At 40.2% G+C, this 24744-nt stretch overlaps 1 protein-coding gene across 2 annotated transcripts in view; it reads left to right on the top strand.

Annotated features, from left to right (window-relative positions):
* The window catches only part of EIF2AK3 (eukaryotic translation initiation factor 2 alpha kinase 3), a 67778-nt gene that overhangs the window by 5657 nt on the left and 37377 nt on the right, over positions 1-24744 (top strand). For both annotated transcript variants that reach the window (XM_042981951.1, XM_015537609.2), the window contains exon 2: positions 7171-7300. In XM_042981951.1, the coding sequence (XP_042837885.1) occupies positions 7171-7300 (130 nt within the window). The remainder of the gene's footprint in view (positions 1-7170; positions 7301-24744) is intronic.

Here is a 24744-nt window from a genome sequence, read left to right as displayed (position 1 = left end):
AAAGAAAGGAAATGTGCAATTTAAAAATAAGCAGTTGTTAATGTAGAAACTATTCACTCAATATAATGTTCTCCTGTCACCTGCTTCTCTTTCACATGGGAAATGTCTACAGGTAGTAAGCCTCCTTTAAAATTATTGTATGAAAGAATTTAGTATCTACTTACCAGACTCTGATAAACTTAATTGTAAATAGGCAGGTATTCTGGGTGTCTGAAGTCAGAGCAAACGGTTTTTCAAAATTGGATATTCATTGTGGCGTAAGGTCATTTCTGCTCAGTTGAGGGCAAATCAGAGCAATAACAGGATAGATGGCATCTTGATGAAATTTCTGGAATGAGTAAAAGCTGCACATTATAGTAATACAGTAGTTGCTATTTATGAAAACTTATCGTTAACAGAATGATAGAGTTTAAAAACCTAAATTCATGCTTCTGTCCAAAACCTCTTGTTTGGTGCATGACCTTATGCAAGTCACATCTTTCTCAGCTTCTGTTTTGTTTTTCTTTTATATGTATAATAGTGGCTGCCCTGCGAAGATGTTTCATTCAACAAACATTGCATTTCATGTAGGGGCCAGGCACTGTTAGGGCCCACGGGTGGATGCATGGGCAGCTCAGCTTGCCTGTAAGCCCCAGCTGTGACAGGGGGATCATTGTGTTGAAGAATTAACTACACTAGAATGGATAGTGAGTGATATAAGAGTAGTTTGAGAATAAAGCCGATGGGGATATCGAGTGTGTGAGTCCTTGAATGTGAAGTGTCAAGGCCGCTCTAGGCTGCAAAGCCCAGAGCAGTGATTCCCAAGCCAGGGCTCCTGGATCTCCAAGGCAAAAGTGGAGATCCATGAAATTATCAGTATTTTTAAATAACTAAATGGGAAATGGATATCCAGTGAGGAGAAGCCTAATTAAACAGTCAAGTTTCTTGGCTTTGAACTAGAATTGTATCAAACTTAATATAGTAATCTTAGCTATGACTTTTAAGAAATGTTCAGTATTTTGTAATTTTTTTTTAACGTTTATTTATTTTTGAGACAGAGAGAGACAGAGCATGAACGGGGGAGGGGCAGAAAGAGAGGGAGACACAGAATTGGAAGCAGGCTCCAGGCTCTGAGCCATCGGCCCAGAGCCCGACGCGGGGCTCGAACTCACGGACCGCGAGATTGTGACCTGAGCTGAAGTCGGACGCTTAACCGACTGAGCCACCCAGGCGCCCCAAGAAATGTTCAGTGTTTTGCTTGGTACTTAAGTATTTCCTCTCAAATGGGGGAGTTTATTAGAAATGATGTTTATTGTGCAAATGAAATCATTTAAGATGCAAGATAAAAAATAAAAGGGAACTTTGTTGAAAAGTTTAGAAACCTGTGTACGCCTGCGTGTGTGTGCGTGCATGCACGTGGCAGTGGGATGGGGGGTTATGCCTGATTATGAAAGGCTGTATGTGCTATACCAAGCAATGTGGCCTTTATTTGGTGAGCACAGGGAGCTTCAGGACTTTATCAGATCTCTATTATAGAAACAAAACTGTTGGAACTGCACAGGGGAGAGAGACCTGAGGCAGGAAAATACGTCAGAAAGGCTTTTGAAGGTGTTCTGATGACAAGCGAGAATCGGTTCTGGGACAAGGGCATCGGTAATGAAGAAGAAGAAGAAGACGATTTAAAAGCTTCAGAAATAGAATCAATAGTACCCGACTGTTGTCTAAATGTAGAACGTGAGGGAGAAGGTAGACATGATGTCTCATGTAAGTGTTAAGTGACAAGGCAAATGGAGAAGGATGTGGGAGAGAAGATTCATCTGAACGCTTTGTGGCGATAACGGGTGCACCCTGCTGGAAATAGAACTAGAGCAGGTAGAGAGACGGTGGATGGTAAATACCATATAGGTTTGGGAGCCGTCATGTTCCACGTGAAGTCAAAGCCATGGGCATTGGCTAAAGCTAGAACTCCATGGCCTGCTTGCTGGAGATTGAGAGCACCAGGAATGATGGGGTGAAGGGAAGTGGCCTTGTGGAAGCCAGGGAAAGAGAAGGTCCAGAAGCAAGACCCGGCCTTCAGCTGCTGCTGCAGGACAGACTTGATGAGGAGAATGGGTCTGGCATTAGGAGGAGATTGTTGAAAACCTCTCTTAAGAGTACCTTCCAAGTGGGACGCCTGGGTGGCTTAGTCGGTTGAGCATCCGACTTTGGCTCAGGTCATGATATCACGGTTCGTGAGTTCGAGCCCTGAGTCGGGCTCTGTGCTGACAGCTCAGGGCCTGGAGCCTGCTTCAGATTCTGTGTCTCCCTCTTTCTCTGCTCCTCCCCTGCTCACACTCTGTCTCTCTCTCTCTCAAAAAGAAATAAAGATTTAAAAAAAAAAAAAAAAAAAGAGTGGCTTCCAAGGATTGGGTGATGCATAAGAGAACAGTGCTCGCTGTTGAATCCTCCAAACAAATGCCTTTGTAAACTAAAGCAAGGTGTAAGTGAGGGATAGAAGTTTCAAGAGAATTAACTGACAGAGTTGATCAATAGACCTTCTTCATCCATGTCATAGATTAGTTTTTTATGCTAAGGAAATAGCCCTTTGAGGGAAGTCAGTGTTTGCCAAACTGGCCTTATAGCAAGACTCAACCTGGGGTGCTTGTCAGGCTATAGCTCCCAAGCCTTCTGGGGATGGGACCCATGAATGTTTAATGGCTTTTAACGAGCACCCCCAGATTATTTTTATGATCAGGCAAGTCTGAGTTATTCTGAACTGGTGAAATAGCTGTATCTTACCTGTGAAAAAGCAAGTGGAATGAAGCTGAGAGCAGAAGAGCAGAGCCATGGGGATGTGCACAAAGCTCCCGTTCCTAAAAAGAAGAAGAAAACGCTCCAGTTCTTTCCACAGGAAATGCTGCGTCTGCAGTTCCCTTCAATTCTTGAATAAGTTAAGGGGTTATCATTCTTGTTCATAGAAACCTGAAAGTAGCACGAGTGAATTGTGGAGAGATAAAATGGCTTTATATTCTCCCTATTTGGGGAGGATATTCATTCTGCAGCTCTGATTGATGTTTGTTCTAAATGCTTACTGCTGTTCTCTGATTATCGTGCGTTCAGCATTATCTGTCTACTGGATGCTTTTCTCAATCGATAGCATATGGATGAGCATCTCTCTCTTAGAATGTGATTAGATACAATAGTCCAAAGGATAGCATCTCTTTTTTGCCCCGTAGCGCTGCTCAATTTCAGCCACAGCAGAAGGGATACTTGCTTCCAGAGACATGCTTGGGAAGGAACCCATAGTTAATGTTATGGCTAGCGGGTTGCAGACGAGCGGATGAAGGACTTTGTGTGTGTGTGTGTGTGTGTGTGTGTGTGTGTGTGTGTGTGTGTTGACACTTAACAGAGTTGGTAGGGGATTTACTGTTATTTCTTTCAAGCAGGTTAAAATAATTAAGGGTACTGCATTCACATAGAAGAACCAGATTACATTAAATATCAAAAGGCAGTTAAGAAAGTGATATACTTACTTGTTCCTGCCCACAGGTTTGTAGTTCTTCTAATTATTGCCCAAATTTACACTTCTTCTCTGGATACAGTGTATAATCTGAAAATATCTTGTTTTAAAAAAAAAAACAGAATCAGGGCGCCTGGGTGGCTTAGTCAGTTTAGCGTCTGACTTAGTGCAGGCCATGATCTCGCCATTCCCAAGTTCGAGCCCCACGTCCAGCTCTGTGCTGACAGCTCAGAGCCTGGAACCTGTTTCGGATTCTGTGTCTCCCTCTCTCTCTCCCCCTCCCCTGCTGCATCTCCATCTCTCTCTCTCTCTCTCTCTCTCTCTCTCTCTTTCTCTCTCTTTCTCTCAAAAATAAATAAACAAAAAAATTAAAAAAAATTTTAAAAACAGAATCTTTGACTCAGTTAAAATGCACCTCATATGATAGGTTTTCAGTGAAAGAACAGTTAGATGTTAAACTCCAAGTGACTTCTTAAAGTGTATTTTTATATCCACCTAAGATACACATATGCATATCTTATTGTTGGGTTTTTCTTTGTTTTGAAGATCAGACCTAGAATTTTACCATTCTTCTCTATATACCTCTAGCCCAAATACCTACATACTCAAAAAATAAAGGTTTTTGTTGCTGTTGTTAAAGTAGAATGTCAGGGGTGATAAACAATGTTGGTTCTGAACTTTAGTGTCTGAAGTGTTCCAGTGGTCTCCTTAATTTTTCATGGGTTAACACTGTTTGCTTATACTAAGTTTTGTTTAAATTAGAGTGGCTTTCATTCCGCTATTTATTTGTGTTTAATGATTACTGAACAGAATTAGACATTTCTACAATGGCACTAGGAACGAGGTAACTTGGCTGTGAACCTTGGAATGCTGGCTTAATTATAGATTCTCTTGCTTTTATTTGTAAATTGGCACATCTAAGGTATGGGTTTTTTTATACCCTTCATTATAAAATAATATTCTTCCTCGTAGTATCCATCTCTCCCCCAGTTCCCAACAGATCTCTTTCAAAAGCAGGGTAATGTGTGGGGAGGGGAGTTAAGTTGTTCTCTTTCTTTTGGTTAGTTATCTAAAGTCAGTAGCGTTCGTAATGCAGCAAAAATCTTTATTTTCATAAATTAGATTATGAGTTACCATTTGGAAAATTCAAAATGAGAATTGGTGTATAGTTTGGGAAATAAATTAACAATTTTATTTATCCACTTGATACATTTATTCATTTGATAAACAATTAAGTGCTTTGAAAGGTTTCCAACGAGTTTATTGAGCTCTTTTGTCATGGTCAACTTCTAGCTTCACTTTGATTTTGTATGCTTTGTACTTCAAGTGAAATAGAAAAGAAGAAGTTTGTATTTATAGTCCTAAAGTGGAACATAACTATCTGTAGGTGGAATTTGCATGGCCTTTGAAGCAGACAAACATACCTAACAAATTCCTAAAACAAGTGTACAACACAGTCTTTCATTCGACAAATATTTATTGAAGACCAGTTCTGGATCTGGGAGTGTATGTTCCAGATGGAAGGCACAGTAGCTGCAAAGGCCCTGAGGGAAAATCAGGATGAGTTTGAGGAATTGGGGTAGTCATTCCGGGGGTACCGATTTTGGATGTGCGAACTTTGAGAAGCCTGTAAGACCACCTGAATCTGGCAGGCAGTTAGACATGTAAGTCCAGAGTTCAGGGACAGATACAAATTTGGGAATTGCCGGCATATAGTTGGTATTTTAAGCTATGAGGCTGGATGAGACCATCAGATGAAGTACATGGGGGTAGAGAACACTTTAAGAGCTAGAAGAGATGAGAAAGAACCAGAACACGAAACCGAGGAAGAGTAGCGTACAACTAAGAAAAAAAATCAGATCTTAGAAGCCGCATGAAGAGTGCGTTTCACGAAGGGCAAGGAGAAGGCACTGGTCGGGTGCTGCTAGAGGGTCAAGTGAACGGAGACCTGACCATGGGGTTTTTCAGTATGAAGGTTTTTAATGACCCCAACAAGAATCTTTGAAGTGGAGCGGCAGAGGCAAAATGTTGATTAGGAATAATTTAAGACAGAAAAAGGGGAGAGGATTTGGAGAGAGAATATAGAAGAACTCTTTCAAGGAGTTTTGTTCCAGAGGCAGGCAAGGAGTGGATGGAAGCTAGAGAGGAGAAAGGGTTCATTTTGTTTAACTGGTTTCATTTTTAAGTTGGGGGAAATAATACCAGGTTTGAATGCTGACAACGATGCTCTGGTAGAGGGGGAATGATTGATGTAAGAGCAAGACAGGAGATGTGAGGACTGGCAAATAGAGATCTGTTTTCTAAACAGAAACGTCGGTAGTGAGTGGAACCATGAATGAACAGTTCACCTGCAGTGATAGCCGGGTAGGTAGAATTCTTGGGTCCCTTGCTGATAAACTGAGAGGTGTGATGGTGGGATTTCTTTTGATTATATCTGTCCCCGAGATGCCTGAGCTTAGAAGAGCTAGTGTTAGAAGTTGAGGAGAAAGGAGAAATGACATTGTCAACCTAGGACAGTGGGTGAGTATACAGACCAGAGTAGTGTGCTGTGATGGCAGAGCATCATTAATAGCCCCTTCCACGTTGGTGGTCGTGATTAAAGTGAGCCCAGTCAGCATGGTTATGTTTTTCTTTGGCCACATTCAACTGCGCGGAAGCGAGTGAGAAAATGCAAAACGTTGGATTTAACCAGGGTTGAAGTTCTGCCAGTCAAGTGTGACAAGTGAGAGGGGACAGGGAGTAGAGGTGGGGGGAGCTAGGAAGCTACGAAGTGCTTAAAATGAAGGCCTATGGAATTTACACTGGGTAAGAAAGACGTGAGGGCATAATGGTAGTGAAGCTCAAGGTCAAAGTGACAGGATCCCTGGTGGGGTCAGAGATTTGTGGGAATCGGGGAAGTAGAGGAAATAAGCGGGAAAGAGGGGTTGGTGGCAGAGGATGGAATGCTTGAAATTTCAGTGGGGCAGGGGAGATGCGGTGATTGGTAATGCCAAGGGCTAGGGTCTCACCTTGGCAGTGGTTGAGGCAAGGTAAACAGATAATGAAAACCCAAAGAACGTGTTAACAGTGACAGTTAAACCAGGAGCTAAAATCCTCAAAGAGTGAGGCTAGTGGCCCAAGGGTCAGTGGACAATTACTAGGAGGGGTAATGGGTGGGACAGTCTGATCCTGAGGAGTTTTCGAGAGGAGAGAAATAGTGTGGAAATGGCAATGAGGCGCAAGGAGTGCGCCTGCCCTGTCACGGGGCCTAAGGGTCAAGGGTTTTGGAAAAAAGAATTCTCTTTGCTCCGGAAACAATGTCCTCAGGAAGAGCTGGCTTTCTACTCCAGCAAGAAGGCAAGTGAACATTCAGGGAGAACTGTGTTTCAGGGTTAAGGCTTTCAGGGCTCAGGGAAGGGAAAAAGACGGCAGAACCGGGAATGTTGAGTTCCATGTGGGGATTACAGTGTGGGGACGAGGGGTGACCTGGGAGTCTGGAGCTCTTCACAAGGGATAGAAACCGATAGAGGACCTACTGCAGGGTGCCTGGTGGGCTTTAGACAGATAGTAGTAGCAAGACTGTGTTTGTGAGGAGGTGGACCCTCCTCCCCCAGGCCTTGAGACGGCCTGGTGTTCTTTCCAGCGTATGCTGTCAGTGCCCGATATCGTACATATCTTTTAAACTTTGTCTTATTATTTTTTTACATTTATAGATCATTAGTGATTATCAGCACTTTAGATGGGCGAATTGCTGCCTTGGATCCTGAGAATCGTGGTAAAAAACAGTGGGATTTGGACGTGGGATCCGGCTCCTTGGTTTCATCCAGCCTCAGCAAACCAGAGGTAAGGATCTTCTGTTACATATTGATTGGAAACAGTTAATAATGATTGCTGACACTTGTAGTCTGCATTTGCTTAGAGAGCTGGGGCTCAGGGCCTGATGGCCCGGGTGTGAGGTCTACCTGCCTTTTGCGAGCTGTGTCCCCTCGGGGCAATTACCTAACTTTGCTGTTCCTCAGTTCCCCTCCTGTAAAATGAGTGGGTAATGTCTTCTGCTTCTTAGGATTGTTTTGAACATTAAAGGAGTTAGTCATATAAATGAGTAACTGAGAATACTGTCTGCTGTATCAATATAGCTCTTTATCTGAGCTATAACATGATCACCGTTTCTTCCGCCTTATTATTGTCACAAGGTGCCTAGGAATAATAACAAATATAAGTATCTTAACTGCATCTTAATAGTTAGAAATACATGTGGCAAAATCCCATAAATTATTCCCTACATTTTCCCTCAAGTGTATACCCTAATGGTAAGCATGACATTTTCTTTGAATGTAATTTTAGACAAATTTGATTACTTGCAAAAACAAAAAAGAAACCATGCTTCTGAAACTCCTATGGCACATGACTCCAAGACTTGAGCAGGCGACACAGCTCCGCAGAGCTTCAGTGTCCTCGTCAATAAGTGAGGACACTGCTTACTTTGATGAGGTTGGGTGCGGTGCGGGTTAAATGAGGGAAATTTCTTTTTCTCACCTTTTGTCTTGACTCTGATAGATTAAGTCTCTGTCCTTTTCTAGAGCTTTCTTGTCTTGTTTAAGTCATTTAAAATAAGCCCCTCTCTTGAGTTGTGACTGCCAACACGAAAGCAGTCACCTCTGTTTTCCAGAATACTCTCAAGCCTCCTATCTTACCAGGCTGCTCCTCTGGGACACTCCCTGTGGGTGTTCTTTTTTCTCTTTCATCACCAACTGTTCCCTTTCAAAAAGCTTTCCAGTTGGTATCAAATTTGGAAAGGACAAAACCTAACATGAGGGGCTTAAGAATGACCTGATTAGTGTTGATGGAATTTTCTGATGAAAAAACTGCTACCAGTGACCCAGCTACACTCTAATAAACCCAGCCTGGATTCCTTCCTGGAGCACCCAGGCAGGTGCTTTGGGAAATTGCCCCGCCTCCACATTTGTGTGTGCCGAGCCCTCACTGGGTTTTCATAGTGCTTACCATTTATCAGACGGTACAGTGTGCTGAAAAAAATCTGAGAATACTGAACTTCTGTTGTATTGTGAATTATTAATATAAATAGCAATTTTATTATAAATTACAATAATGTGAATCAGGTATAACATTCAGATGAATTACTACTCAAGCGAAACATTCATTGATTTGTGTTCTGCTGGGATTATGCTTGGGTATGCATGTTTTGCTTTATTTTTAAACTAGACATAAAAAGATGATCAGCAAAATCAGAAGATTGTAAGCTGTTTACATCTGAGGTAATATTACAGTGTGTTGTGGTGGTACAAAGCATGTGTGTGTTTGCAAACTAAAATATACTCACGAACGAAAGATAAATTGCATGGTATGACAAAGTAGAATGCAAATAGTTATGATGCCCTGAGTGTTATTGAGTGGGTTTAAGTTATGTTAGCTGTTTTCTTAGGTACAGTTCAACTTTCTCATTTCCTGTGGTTTATCAGGGCTCTCTTGTTTTAAGTGCTTTCCTCCCCACGTACCCCAAACCCTAGACCCTTTGGATAAAATACTTTGAAATGTTGAATCTCAAGCATATTCCCAAAGCTTCACTGTGTCACCCTGAAACAGTAAATCAAAAGCTCACTGGCCACCTTCCATGCAGGGGAAGAAGCCTGAGGCCTCTTTTCAGACCTAGATTTTCATTTTCTATTTTGTGGGAAAAAAACAGAAAATCGAAAGATACTGCCCATCTGGGATAACATAATAGGTTTTCTAGACTTTACGGCTGCCCCAGGTTCTTGAGACCATTTCTTGAGACTATATATTCTCTATGTAGATAACGCTAATGACAACAACACCGTTACCGGCATTGTAATATACACGTTAGGTACTTTACACACAGTGCGATCCTCACAAAGATCCTCCTGTGGCGGATGTGTTAGGGTCATTTTGTAGAAGAGGAAACTGAAGCTCAGAGAAGTTATTTGCTTGAAATTGCAGACCAACTAGACGATAAAGCTGGGATTAAACCGAGCCTTGCCTGACCGTACTCCATTCTTCGGGCTTTGGAGCCATTTCTCCATCCTGTGTGCACCTCCCCTTTACAAACTCAGGCTGCTCAAAGAAATTTTAAAAAGAGTTGTTATTAAATCATTTTAAAAAATGAACCCATTGGATGAGAGCATAAATAACATTTTTATAAAGAATATTTTCCAGTTTAAAAATATTTTAGTAAGAAGCATGGCTTTGTTTTGTATTTTTATAAGTTTCTTTACTTTCCGGTTTGGTAGAAGATAACTGGATTTTCATATCTGCTTCTGCGCTCAATGTGTTGCATTGTTGTTTTGGCTGAACTATATGAAGAAGAAAATCCGGGCACATACATATACGTGGCTAGAAAAGGGAGATGTATTTTAGAAGCCTCTTCAGGTGATTGGGTCATTCTTTTTTGCTACTCTACCAAAACACATGGAAGTTTCTTAAAGGTTAGTTGCACTGTAGAATCTGAAACCATATCAATGAACATTTTGTACTCTTTTACATTAACATCCATTTGTCTTGCCTTTTACTCATGCATGATGTTCTAACATCATCTGGCAAATATCGATTCAGTGAGTTATACAGATCTTCCAGATGTTGACACATTTCTTTATAGAATATTTAAAGATCAAATTCGTTATTATCCTTGGATGTAAATTAAAAAAAAATTTTTTTAAATGTGTTACTGTCACCACTGATCTCATCAGAAAAATAGTTAAGTACTGGGAAAGTATTGAGCTTACATTGGTAGATACAGGTTTTCCAAAATTCGAATTTTCATTTGAAAACTGTTTTTTTTTTTTTTTTTTCCCTCACAAATATGGTCGGTTGTTCTCTTTGCAGTGAGAGGTTCACTTTGTGTATTTTTGAGAAAACGTCTGACAGGTACCCAGCTCTCATAACCATCACATCCCCTCAATTTTTCGAGTAGAAATGGCGCCCTGTGAACAAACAGCACCCAAAGTCCGTCACACAAGCGCTTTTTCCTCAAGACGTGTTTCATTCAGCGTGTGGCTAAAGTGCTAGTGTGTCCTCGACAGTCACGCCAGAAGAGTGAAAACGTGTACTCAGGTCCCAAATGAATGAAATCAACTTTTTATCGCTTCACCGGAACATTCCTGAGTGAAACTTTTCTCTCTCTCTCTCTCTCTCTCTCTCTCTCTCTGCCGCAAGTGTGTGCTGGTGAGAAACGCAGTGACCAGTAGTTGGGTGCTCGATGGCGTGCTAAGGCGCTGCCAGTGTTAGTCACCATTGCTTTTATACCATCAGTGCGGATATCACCCCAGTGAGAAAGCAAGTAACACCTTCGCAGCAGAACTCTTTGACTCTCTGCACTTGTAAAAGCATCCACAGCCCACAGTCTGAGAATTGCTGAGCTAGTGTATGATAGAAATAGTATAAGAATATTCGGAAGGCAAACAGGAATGTAGCGTGAGCTTGAGTCCTCTGGTACTCAGTAGGGTGTGCGTTGCTCAACAGCTACAAGTCGTGTTCACAAGTTGGACAAAATACCGCAAAAAGAGGCTCAAAAACTGCTATTTGAAATGCCCTAAATATGACACATAGAGTTACTATACCTTTTTAAATGCATCTGATAAAATATTTTACGAAGGTCCCTAACTTTTTGTGAGCAATAGTTAATTTTCTCTTTCTGAAGCTCAGCGTTTGGTAGGGAAGGGTAGTGTAGGGAGGAGGGGTAGATACAGCAGGCGGAAGGAACTGGCCTGGAGATAGAGCCAAAGCCACCCAGGTGACAATAGATAGATCCATGACTCCATATGGGGACTCCTGTATTAGAATGGCAGTCTCTCTAAGCTTTCATCAAGAGTGGTATGAAGGAGGGGCGAGGAGTGGTATGAAGTTGGTTGAGCGTCTGACTTCAGCTCGGGTCATGATCTCACGGTCCATGGGTTCGAGCCCCGCATGGGCTCTGTGCTGACAGCTCAGAGCCTGGAGCCTGCTTCGGATTCTGTGTCTCCCTCTCTCTCTGCCCCTCCCCTGTCCACGCTCTGTCTCTCTCTGTCTCTCAAAAATAAATAAATGTAAAAAAAATTAAAAAAAAAAAAAAGAGTGGTATGAAGAAGAAACAGATGAAACCCAGAAGGCCAGGGAAGATGTATCACCTGTACAGCAATTGGTAAAGCTACTTATGAATCTAATGAAGAGAATTTGATAGACTGTATAATAATTTTTGTTAACTTTTATGTGTTAAGTAATCTCTACTCCCAATGTGAAGCTCAAACTCATGACCCCAAGATCAAAAGTTGCACACTCTACCGACTGAGTGAGCCAGGTGCCCTGACTGTTTAAATAATATTAAAGTTATTAATGATAGAGCAGTCAGTGATGAATCACATGCACTTTTGCTGGAATAATAAAATAAAGCCACACAGGAACTTCTCATGCTGTGTGGGATTGTGGAGGAGGGGCTGGGATTCAGGGACCTGAGTTCTCCTTTGGATTCTTCTGTTCACTGCCTATGTGGCCTGGCTAAATTCTTCAGTTCAGCAGAGTTTTAATTTCCTTCTCTGTAAAATTATGGGACTACACTAAATCCTAAAGATTGTTGTAACTTCAGGAATTAGGTAGCATCAAATACATGAAACTCCCAAATTATCGAGAGGAAGTTTTCAACTTCCCCCTTTTTTTTTTTTTAACCACATTTAAGGCTTTAAAAAATAAAGCACAAATTCATTAGAAATTGCCATTAGGTGCATATCTCATTGCCTCCTGGCCTGCTCTGATGATATTGTCCTTAAACTTTTCTAACGTAAAGGGCATATAAAATAGTATATTACATTCTTTTAGTGGTGTTTTTATTATGTCAATGAAAAAATTGACATACAGGATAGGAGAGATTGACAGCTCCATTAAAAACAATATTATATAATATTTAGGATCACCTGTGTGCTGCAGGGTGGTTGAGATGCCTGATCTGATTTACCATTATTTCCTCTTGACTAGGTAATTTACAAACTTTCTCAAAAGAATACTGATAATAAACCAAGCTAAAACTGGTGTGTGTGTGTGTGTGTGTGTGTGTGTGTGTGTGTGTGTGTGAGAGAGAGAGAGAGAGAGAGAGAGAGAGAGAGAATAAATGGTAAACCTAAGTTCACTCCATCAGCTTTAACAGTTGTGCCCTAGGTTCTAAGCCTAATGCTTATGATAATAGCTAAGAATTTTGTTTTTAATTTTTCGAAGGACCACCTGAAGTAAAGTCTGATTTGCTTTCCTCTGGTTATTTCTATGCAGATTAAACCTTGAAAAAGCACTAAAGAGATTTCCCTGTGGTTCCTCATTGGTTGTCTTAAATTTTGTTTTGTAGCGTATTAGCATAGTTTTGCTTTGGGGTATCTGGGTGACACTTGGATCACACTTCACCAGATCTAAGTAGATATAATATCCTTGAACTATCTATTTGTCTACCTCTTGGAACATATTCCTAATTACAAAGACCTTCCTTATCTTTATTTAGGATGCATAATTGTATACATGTAACTCGTTTCTCCTTAGATAATACCTTTACCTTTTCTTTATTTAGAGATACCATATTTGTTTTTTTGTTTCAGTTTTCTGTTAAAATGCCTTTTTTCTTCCCCCTCTTACAAAGGACAAACAACCCTATTATAAGTCTATACTTAGAGTTTGGGGTTTTATCTTATTTTTGGCATGTTTCTCCCCAAGGGACACCGCCTTTCTGTTTCAGACAGGTGCAGAAACAGACAGCTATGATACTGGAGCTTTCCAGCCTCCTCCCCACCCCTCATCAGAATGCATTCATTGAGAAAGGCCTTGGTAGGTAGGGGGATCCTTTAGAAAAGGCATACTTTTAATAGTTAACTTGATTTGTTCACAAAGAATTCATCAGTAGACCCTTTGAGTGGTGCTTTATTAAAAGAGGATCGGTGATCTCTTTTAAAGGTTCTCTAATTTACAATGAAAGATGTCTGGTCATTTTGCAGTTTTTCATTTGTACACAAACTAGCATATTTTGAGCCTGACTGTGTCATTGAAGATTGCGGTTTATTTGGAAAAGTCACTGTTCAGTCATGTAGCAAGCCAATATGTAAATAATTGCTTAGGTTAATTGCTTTTCTTTTAATTATAGAAATAAAACCATGCTTTGATTCAATTTTGTTTTATTAATCCCTTCGCACGGCTGAAAGCATTGCTGTGAAGTAAACTAGTTTACTCTAGCATGCATGTCGCCGAGTGAGAAATTGATTTGACCCTATTTTTTAGGAAATTGACTTTGCATGCACATTATCTACTTCATGAATGTATAATGATCTAAATGAAGGCAGAGATAGTTACTGAAATCTGTGTTTTTCATCATGAATGCAAAAAGTACACTTACAAAGTGAGTCTGATAGTTTTCCTTGAGGTATTTTGTTCTATAGGTTCACTATAGGTTGAGGAAAGAAAGAATGAATGAATTAAATAATTATCTATGTAGTATCTCAATGCTCTTGGGCATTAATTCACAATTGTTGATGATAACTAATAACACATTGCTTCGGGATTTGTTTTTTTCTCCATTTCCTTTTTTTTTTTTTTTTTTTTTAAGCAAAAAACAAAACATTTCCTCTTAAGCATGTCACGTGGGATGCCTTCTCTGACTAATACCCAGATCTGCTGAAAGTTCTCATAATCCCTCGTGTTAGATCATCTAATTAGTTGTTAACCATGCCCCCTTCCTTAGTCTGTGAGGTACGATGCCCAGGAACACTTTCAGCAAAAAAGATTCCTTCATTCTCCCCATCACAGCAATTTCAGTATTTTCAGGGGGAAAAAAAAAGGGTTTCCTTAGCACAATGCTTCAACATTTTTTTTCTCTTAAAGTCACAAATACTTAATTCTGGTACCTAGTCATTTGGTAGGTTGCTCATTTTGGTTTATTAAAAGTTATCATTTTATGTTCCATATATAGTATATCATTTTTGAAGAATTAAAATATACAAAAATATGCCTGTTAACTTTAATATTGTTCATCTTTGTGATCAATAAAGTACTTTACAGTCCTTCAGAATGTCTATGTGATAAAAGAGAATTTTAGGGTTGATAGAGATTTCTGGTAAATTTAAGACTGGTAAGAGTTTGATATATTTAATTCTTATATTGAATTCATCTTTAGTTAGTTTTGAGGTTTTGGTTTTTTGGTTTTGTTTTTTTATTTGAGAGAGAGAGCAGGGAAGAGGGGTAGAGGTAGAGAGAATCTTATTTTTTTAATGTTTATTTACTTTTGAGAGAGAGAGAGAGAGAGAAAGAATGCAGAGAAGCAGAGAGGGGGAGAGGGAGAATCCCAAGCAGACTCTGTGCTGTCAACGCAGAGCCCAACATGGAGCTCGGACCTGTGAACTGTGAGATCATGACCTGAGCTGAAATCAAGAGTTGGATGCTTAACTGACTGAGCCACCCAGACGCCCAGAGAGAGAAGGAATCTTAAGCAGGCTCCGTGCTTAGCATGGAGCCTGACGGGAGGCTCTATCCCAAGACCCTCGGGATCAGGAACTGAGCTGAAGTCAAAAGTCTGACGCTCAACTGACTGAGCCACCCAGGCGCCCCCCAAGGCTTTGTTTTTAAATAGGGGTTGTAAATCCAGGATTGGGAAAGAAATAATTGACATGGCATAATTAAGCTCTCTACTTTCTCCGTGAATTTACTTTTGGAGCCGCTATTTAAATTCTAAAGGCTTTTTTGAAACTTTTGAAATCTGGTGTTCATGAACCTTAGTTATTTCTGAAGTTTATTTATAGAGAATAAAAGAAGGTTCAGGATGAATTTACAAGTATTCAGATTAAGAGTTTATATTTTTGTTTTAAACACTTTTAATAAGTATACGTATATACGCATACACACATGAATTACATTAGAGGTTCAAAATAACATTACGTTTACATAACAAGTCTTGTTTGATTAGTACTTCGTAGTTTGCAAAGTGATGCCAAACCCATTCATATTTCAGCCTTACATAGCCTTGTAAAATAAATACTCTTACTAGCCTCTGTTTTTCAGATTAGAAAATTAGGGCTCACAATGGGTCAGAGATGTGTCTGATGTAGTAAGTAAAGCTGAGACTCAACCCTAGATCTTTGGACTTCTCCTTGCCCTCTTTCCGATGCTTCATGCTTTTTGAAATATTTCAGTACTTACCAATGTATTTGTGTTTTGTGTACTAATAATCATAATTCTTAATGTGCTTTATCCAGAATAATTGCTGAAAGACATCATGTACGTAGCAGACTTTGCATGCCGCTCAGCATATTGTGAGCGCTTAACTGCCTCTTAGACATCCCTAGTGGAAAAGTCAAAGGTACCTGAACTTAATACATCCAAAACAGAACTCATCGTTAGTGCCATGGGAGCCTGACAGGGTGTGCACTGGGGTACAGCAGTGCCCAGGATAGATGAGACCCTTGCCCTCGTGGAACTCATGTGGCACTTTGTGGAGCCAGCTGGGGAGACAGATATGAAATAATCACAGCATAAGTAATGTAATTGAGTTGTGGTAACTGCCACATGGAAGGGTGGAACCTAAAGAGCCTTCGCAAAGGTGCCCGACCTACCTGGATAGGAGGCCGGAAAAGTCTCCCCGGAAGGGATCTCAGTTTACAGCTGAGATCTAAGAGGACAAGGAGCTGTCCAGGCAAGAGATGGGCAGAGGGGTGGGGAGAAACTGCTCTGGGAGAGGCAGTAGCCCGTGTGGTGGCCTTGCCGTGGGAATTATCACAGTGTGCTCAAGGAGCTGAGAGAAGGAGAGGAAAGGCAGCAAAGACAAGGGTTGGGGGCAGTCGCAGATGAGTCTGCTGAGCGGGGCCAGGGCCAGGTCATACTGGGTCTAGTAAGCTGTGTTGAGCATTTTGGATTTTATCCTGAGCCATCAGAAGCCCTTGATGGATTTTAAGTGGGAGAGATTCCTCCATAGTCAAAACGGAAAGCATTTCTTTTTTTTTTTTTATAGTTTTTTTTTTTTTAACGTTTATTTATTTTTGAGACAGAGAGAGACAGAGCATGAACGGGGGAGGGTCAGCGAGAGGGAGACACAGAATCTGAAACAGGCTCCAGGCTCTGAGCTGTCAGCACAGAGCCCGACACGGGGCTCGAACTCACGGACCGCGAGATCATGCCCTGAGCCGAAGTCGACTGCTTAACCGACTGAGCCACCCAGGCGCCCCCGGAAAGCATTTCTTGACATTCTTTTTTGCTTTGAGACTTTCAGTGAGACTCTGATGAATCAAAAGGTTGTCTCAGTGAGGCATTTGTATTTCAATCCAGTCATCTCAAACTGGGGAAGTATTTATATATATAAACATTCGTAAAGTATTCACACCAACTAACAGAACCTGGAAGAAAACAGGAGAGTCCCTAAAATCCTACTAAAGCCAGTAGACTTGAGGCACCTTTTTCTCTCAGTCTCCCCTGACTCATCACTCTGCTGGGATTTTTAAATGTTAGAATTCTAGAAGTTTGGGTGTGGGTCATCTTCTCACCCTACTCTCTTTTAAGGGGGTTGTGCCTCTGTTCCCATGACAGCAGCAGTTCTAAGTTTTCTCTTCAGCTCAGACCTCTCCTCTGAGCTGAAGACCGACTCAGGCAAATGCCTCCTTAACATCTCTACCTGGAGAGCCCTCTCAGTCTCTGGGAACTCACCACGTGTCAACGCGCTCCTGCTCTTCCTCTTTGTACCTGTTCCTCGTTGACCATGACATCCTCCTTTGGTCTTAATTGAATTCTAGAGAGTGTCCAAATCCCTTTCTGTTTTGACTGTAGAGGAACTGGGGGGAACAGGGACAGGAGTGGGGAAAAGCAGGAGGCCTGTAGATCCCCAAAGCAGTGGAAACATCGGTGGTCTGGGAACCAAAAGGCACACCTTTTAAAACAGCTGGGGAGACTGAATTTGCAGATCAAGTGCAGTAAGTTAACGTGAGAAGTTTTGTAAAATGGTGCAGTGTTAATTTTTGTCCAAGGTCACGTAGCAAGCAGTAGGCGAAGGCAGGGACCCAGGAATGAGGCTGGAGGAGGTGCATTCATCACCCCGAGGACCCGGCTCCATTTCATATGTTGGATGCCTGCTGTTGTCTCCCTACCTAGGTTAGCAAAACAGCTAGCATGGCCAGGAAAGGAATTGTTCAGGGAAAAAGGGGTTTCCATATAACAAAAAAAGTCAACAAGTTAACGCTTCCAAAGGAGTGTTTTTCATGTATTTTACATCTTCCCAGTCTTCATGAATTTTATCTTTTTAGTCCTTGAGGTCATCATTAGAAGCATCAGCTGTTGTATTATTCTGGACATGCTTGGAGTTCTTGAGGTGGGAGAGAGATGTGTGCCCTTTTAGTGAATATTCTAGAATCGTTTTTTCCTTTTCCTTTTCCCTTACAGGCTGTGTTCATTCTTCCTTATCTCTACTGTTGATAAGCCTGAGTCTTACCACATGCTTCTTATCACCCCTTTTGCTTACCCTCTCCTCCCTTTTCACTTTATTGCTTCTTAAACTTGTACTTGGGACTTGGCTTTTGTAGCTCTCAGGGCCAGCATGTTCTTTTTCCCTCTTTCAGAGTTAGGGAACACACTGGATGCAACTTTTTGGATTTGAAAGTGTTTAATGTTCTCTACTTGAGAAAGTAATAGTGCATGTAAATCCCATTTCCAAAACTACACGAGGGAAAGTTCTTGCTAATAAATTCAGAAAGAATGTAAAATTAGAAATCATTCTTTTATTCCCTTTATTGAAATAATAGGTCATCAGTCGATATTAAAATGGTGAAAAGTTGATTGAACACTTTAAAATGGAGGGGTCAGGCTGACTCCTCCAAATCTACTGATGAATAATAGTAACAAATAGGACATAACACAGGGGTTGGCAAATTTTTTTGTAAAGGGCTAGAGAGTAAATATCTTGGGCTTTGTGGACCAGATGGTCTATGTAGTTGTAGTAAGAAAGCAGTACATAAATGAATAGGTGTGACTGTGTTCCCATCAGGCTTTACTGATAAAAACAGGCAGTGGGTCAGATTTGGTTTATAAACTGGAGTTTGCTGGCCTTCAATATAATAGGAAGTATGCAGCACCACCTATGAAGTACTCTTATCGAAAAAATCCAACCTGCATCAGATCAAAGCGCCAGGTCTAATCACACACTTTTCAGAAAATGGGACAAAAGAACAAATTAAATGACATGCAAACTCTAGGCTGTGGGACATTCTATAGGATGAATAATAGTCTGGTGTCTCAAGTAAATCAGTGCGTGAAAAAGGGAGTTAAAGGGTTCTTGTGGGGAAAAAAAAAGAATCAAATGTAATATGTGGAGTTTGAATTCCTTGTTGGAGCAGACCAATTGTATAGTACATCTTTGAGACAGTCAAGGAGATTTAAATATTAGACGATTTTAAGGGATTACTCTCAATTCTGTTAAATGTGATATCGGCAGGGTAGTTACTTCTCAGCAATAAATACTGAAATATTTGTAGATGAAATGGCATGATGTCTGGGATTTACTTTAAAACATTCTAGTAAACAAGTATATGTAGTGGGTGGGTGGGGAACAGACGAAACAATTGGCAAAATTTGGTAATTGTTGAAACTGGGTGATAGATACATGGGGGGTTATTAGTCTCTTTCTATTTTACATGTTTCAAAATGTTCAGAATAAGTTAAAGTTGAATGTACCCCAGAAAATAGATGTGTCCATGGCGGTGGTGGGTGCGTGGTACCTAGAAAAAGAAGGAAGAACCAAATTAAAAAATATATTTTATATAATTAGAAGAATTTTTGTTTTTATTTCTGGTTATATTCGTTGGAGTAGTAGCACTTCCTACATTTTTCTCAGTTGAAGTTCCTCCTGTCACTTGGAAATGGAATTCTTATTTTCACATTCTGATTTCAAATAGCACTCCCTGATTACATGTGCCACTGGTATTCATTATGCCATTTAGGTTTTGTTCAGAAATAGAAATTGAATTATTTCACTATACTGCTTTGCGATTGCATGGATAAAGATCTTGATTGGCTCTTTGGTACTGAGTTTGCCCACCAGTGTGACAACCTTTCATTTTAAAATTATGCACAGGAAAAAACAAATGGGGGGGGTTGGAAACCATAAAACAACAAGAATTTATATTTTTAAAAAGTGACTGATGGAGGAAGCAAGTCACGCAATTGGTGTGAGAAGCAGAGCAGCGAATCAGAACAAATAGCTGCTTGCAGAGACGAATCAGTGGGATGTAAAAATGCATCACCGTAACCTACATTTTTTTCTACCAAGAGATTTGCAGCTGACTATCGAGTGACTCATTCCTATGCTGGGAGGGTGAGGTAATGCTCTTGTGAGGGGTGATGTCATCTCACTACCTGAACCGCATGCATACATCATTTCTTGTGGCTCTCAAGGAAAAGCACCATCTGCTTTCACATATGCAGCCTGAAAGACTCTACAAAGATCAGTGCAAAGGTTAGTGGCCATGGGTATGACTCATCAGCAGCCAATTAGTGAAGAGCAGCTTTTTCAAAGTGAGCTTTTAAAATCACGATCTAGAAATACGACATGATGTCCTGAATCATAGAATGCTTTTTGTTGTTGTTTTGGGTTTTGCACTTTTCTCACTGAGTTAACGCTGTTGAACGTCTAACTTTTAAAATAAGGCAGTTCTTCTCAATATGGTCAATCACCTCAAATCTTCTTGGTTGTTTAAACCATATATATATGTATATATGTGTATAATTTTTTTAGTATATGTGCTGCCAAAGCGAGCACTAAACCATATTTTTTTAAGATTTTTTTATGTTTATTTATTTTTGAGAGAGCGAGAGTGCACACAATCAGGGGAGGGGCAGAGAGAGAGAGAGGGAGACACAGAATCCGAAGCAGGCTCCAGGCTCTGAGCTGTCAGCACAGAGCTGGATGCAGGGTTCAAACTTATAAGCTGTGAGATCATGACCTGAGCCGAAGTCAGACACAACCCACTGAACCACCCAGTGCCCCTAAACCATATTTTTAATAGCACGATGTTTGTTTTCTTTTACATTTGGAGGCATATATATAGATCATCTTTAAAACAGAAACGAATTTTAATCTGTATTAGTTGGACAGTTTTTTGTTAGCGGTTTTTTAGTTTTTGATTTTTTTGCACTGAGGAGCCATTGTGTTTCTTAAGGATCTGCTAGTGTTTTAGGAGAAAAGAGGTTGTTAATGAAAGAGGAAACAAGTCAAAATAAGTGTTATCTGTTTACTACAGACCTTCTAGCCCCTCTTCCTCTTTCTTGTAGTGATGCACACCTGCTTTCCCTGTTTGTCCTTAACTAGTGCTGCTGTTGACTTGACCAGACAACCGAACTACCCATTTTTTAATTTTATCATAATTTGAATTTACTATTCTAGTAAATAGGATAGAGAATACCTAACATAATACGAAAGGGTGACAACAGTAAATACTTGATTTTCTAACTGATAGGTAATTCAAAATCGGAGAATGGGAGATCATATTGCCTACATATTGTTTTTATAGGGTATGTATACTAATGACCTAAATCTCTCTTAATGACAACTTCAAGTTGGACATTCTACAAAAGATAAAAAGGAAAGTTTTAATTTTTAAAAAGTAAAATAAGAAAGCAAAGAATAGGGGTGCCTGGGTGGCTTGGTCGGTTAAGCGTCTGACTCTTGATTTTGGGTCGGGTCATGATCTCACGGTTTTGGGTTCGAGCCCCATGTCAGGGTCTGTGCTGGCAGTGAGTGAGGAGCCTGCTTGGGATTCTCTCTCCCTCTTTCTCTGCCCCTCCCCTAGTCACACGCACACCCGTGTCTTTGCTCTCTCTCAAAATAAACACACTTAAAAAAAAAAAAAAGGATAAAATAGTAATGTGAAAACTCTGAGGTCATATGAGGTGGTATACATACTGGTGCCATTCAAGAATTTATTTAAAATCAAATGTTTGTCAATAAAGAGTAAGAGTTGAAGATCTTTAAATACCCAGAATCAAGATGAACCTTTGCTAATGGGATCGCCTTCTGAGTTTAATTATAGAGCTCCTGCAAGACTTTTATTACCTTTCTTTTCTTTTTGACCTCTTCTTTAGAAATAATTTCCAACTACAAAAAGTTGCACGAATAAAAATGATAACAATAAAAAGAAAGGGCCAACCTTTATATACCCAGATTTACTTACCCCAAATCTTGTTTGCTTTATCATTTGAGTTGTCTCTCTTTCTCTCTTTTTTCCTCCCCCTACCCCTCCTACACACTTTTTTCCCCCTAAAACGTGTAGAGATAAATCAGCTATCCATGATGGCCTTTTGTTCTAAACGCTTCACTTGTATTCCTGATAGAGATATTCTCTTACATAATCACAGCATAGTTATCAACTTCGTAAAGTTATGTCGATACTTTAATCTAATGTCTGTATTTTTCAATTTTATCAGTTGACCTGGTACAGGCATACCTCATTTACTGTGTTTTACAGATACTGTTTTTACACGTCGCAGGTTTGCGGCAACCCCGCATTGAGCAAGTCTGTCGGCACCGTTTTTCCAACAGCATTTGCTCACTTCGTGTCTCTGTGTCACCACTGGTAATTCTTGCAGTATTTCAAACGTTGCCATGTATTTGTTATGGTGTTCTGTGATCAGTGACTGTGACTAGCTGAAAGCTTATATGATGGTTAGCATTTTTTAGCAATAAAGTATTTTTTAATTAAGGTATTATGTTATTTTTTAGACATAATGCTATTGCATACCTAGTAAACTACAGTACAATGTGAACATAGCTTTTATTGGCACTGAAAGACCAAAAGTTCATTTGACTTGTTTTATTGAGGTGGTGTCGAATCAAACCCACAATATCTCCAAAAGATACCTGTGATGCCTTTTATAGTGTCCTTTACCTCTAGGGTAGCCTCTGGTCTAGGGTCAGGTAGTTCATTTATTTGTCCCATTAGGCTTTCTTAATCTAGATTTTTCTACAGACTTTGTCTTTTCTGACATTGATATTTTTGAAGAATACAGTCTCTGCCCTTTTATTTAAAAAAAATAGACATTTCTTCATTTTGTGCTTATCCAGTGCTTCCTGGTTATTTAGATTGTACATTCTTGGCTTAGAATACTGAGTAGGTGATGTGTCCTCTCCTAGGGAATCACATCTGTCACTTATTGATGATGTTAATTTTGATCATCTGGTCAAGGTATTATCTAAATTCTCCACTCTATAATTATTGGAGTTTTTTTGCTTTTGTTTCTATGTTTAGTTTCTTGTAACTAATAAGCAGTCCATGGGGAGACACTTTAAGACCGTGCAAATCTCCTACTCCTCATCAAAATTTCCACCTTCTTAGACTTAACACCATTGCTGAATTTTGCTTGATGCAGTCTTTACTGTGATGGTTGCGAAATGCTAATTTTTCTAACTTCACCCCTCCCTTCATATTTGCCAGTAGACACTTAGCATTTTATTACAGTAACAGCCCTCCCTTCTCCCCCATGTATGATTTATTTATTTGCTATCAGTATGGACTCACGAATTCTTTTTGTTTTCTTCTTCAGTACATTATAATTCAGTACTCAATTATTTTGGTCCTTAAATTGCTCAGTGACCAGATTTGGTGAATGGTATACTTCTATCTGTTTTGAACACATCCTTACTCTCTGGAATAATAAGATTCTAAAGTCTCGTCTTGTGCCTACCCTGCCCCAGCCCTTGGAATCAGACATTTCTCTGAGGAGCCTTGATTCCTTTGGTGGGAAGTAGAATTGGATAACACAACCCAGGCACTGGGTTTGGGTGTATTGCTTTCACAGCCACTGTATACACATTGTAAACATAAATGTAGAAGCATTAGCATATGGGGTAAGTATTTCTTAGAGGTACAATAAACAGTTCTTGAGAATGTAGTGCTGTCTCAGCTCATAGTTACAGCAGAAAGCAAGGTACAGTACTAAGGAATGGGCAGTTTTTTGTCAGCGATCTTACACTGCTAAAATTTTCTTGGTTTTCAAAGCAAAAACATAAGTGAAGCTAACTTGAACGCCAGATAGGATTTCAGTGGGCATTTTTGGTACAGGAAGGTGTTCCAGGAAGAAGAAACGACATTGACAATGACATAACTGAAACAGTAACAGTAACAAATATACTTAAGTGGTGATGCCCAATTTCTGCCCATGTAGGGAATAGTAGAAGACAAGGAAGAAGGAAAGGTTGTTTGAGGTCATGTTTAGAGAACTTTGAATATCAGATTTAGGATTTGGGGTCTTTATAAGATAATAGAGAACTGTTGAAGATTTTTGAATAATGTCATAACAAGCTTAACTCTGACTCAGAGATTAATCTAGAAGATAGGTAGAGTTTGGATTGAGGAAATTGCCAGTTAAGAACTGTAAAGAGGCTGTTATAATAGTTCAGGCAGGAGGTACAAGGATTTGAACTAGGAAATGAAAGAGAGAAGTAGATTAGAATAGTGGTTTTCTACCAGCCCTTTAGAATCCCAGGATGTGGGGCCGAGCTAGAGGGAGGGAGGATGTGTGAGCACTTTTAGTGACAGTACGGGCATTTTCAAGTAAGTATCTCTTTAACGATAGGATTGAGGAACAAAGAAATACAAAGAGAAATTTTGTTAGAAAAAAGTTAAGGTCAACATTTTATTTGCAATTTTTTGTTGTTGTTGTTGATTAAACCCATACTTCTTTTATATTCTCTTTTTCTCAAGTTTTGGGCCTGGATGATCAGGAAAGCAGTGTTGTCCTTAGCTGAAGTTAAGTCAAATTGTATATATTTTAAATACCAAAAGGTCAGGTCACAAAGCCATGCACTAATACCCATTCTCAAGAAACAAGGTGTTCATAGCCAAAACCTTTAAGAGTTACCCTGAACTCTTTTCTTTTGCTTATACTATACAGGGAATCCCCCATGAGCTCCTCTGGGCTTGGCCTTCCAGATCTGACACCCTGCCGTACCTCTGGTGCTATCAACCTAATTGGTGCCATCACATCTCTTGCCTTCGGCCTGCTCTCCATGCCTCGGCCCTTCCCGCTATAGCCTGTCCATCTTCCTTGTGCTTCCTCCAAAGTGGAGGGCGTGCTTCCACCTTATGGCCTTTGCAAAGGCTATTCCCCAGATGTCAGCATGGTTAACTGGCCCAAGTTTAGATTTTGCTCACATGTTACTTTCTCAGTAGGGTCTACCCTGTGCTCCCTGTTGACAGTCCCCCTCCCCTCCCGCACACATTTCTAGTCTCCCTTTATCTTGTTCTATTTTTTCCTGTGTTATTTATCACCTCATATACTGTGAC

Source organism: Panthera tigris, chromosome A3 (genome assembly GCF_018350195.1).
Source record: "Panthera tigris isolate Pti1 chromosome A3, P.tigris_Pti1_mat1.1, whole genome shotgun sequence".
Classification (NCBI taxonomy): Eukaryota; Metazoa; Chordata; class Mammalia; order Carnivora; family Felidae; genus Panthera; species Panthera tigris.
Note: the sequence above shows the minus strand (reverse complement) of the source record. Positions and strands in the feature narration are given on the sequence as shown.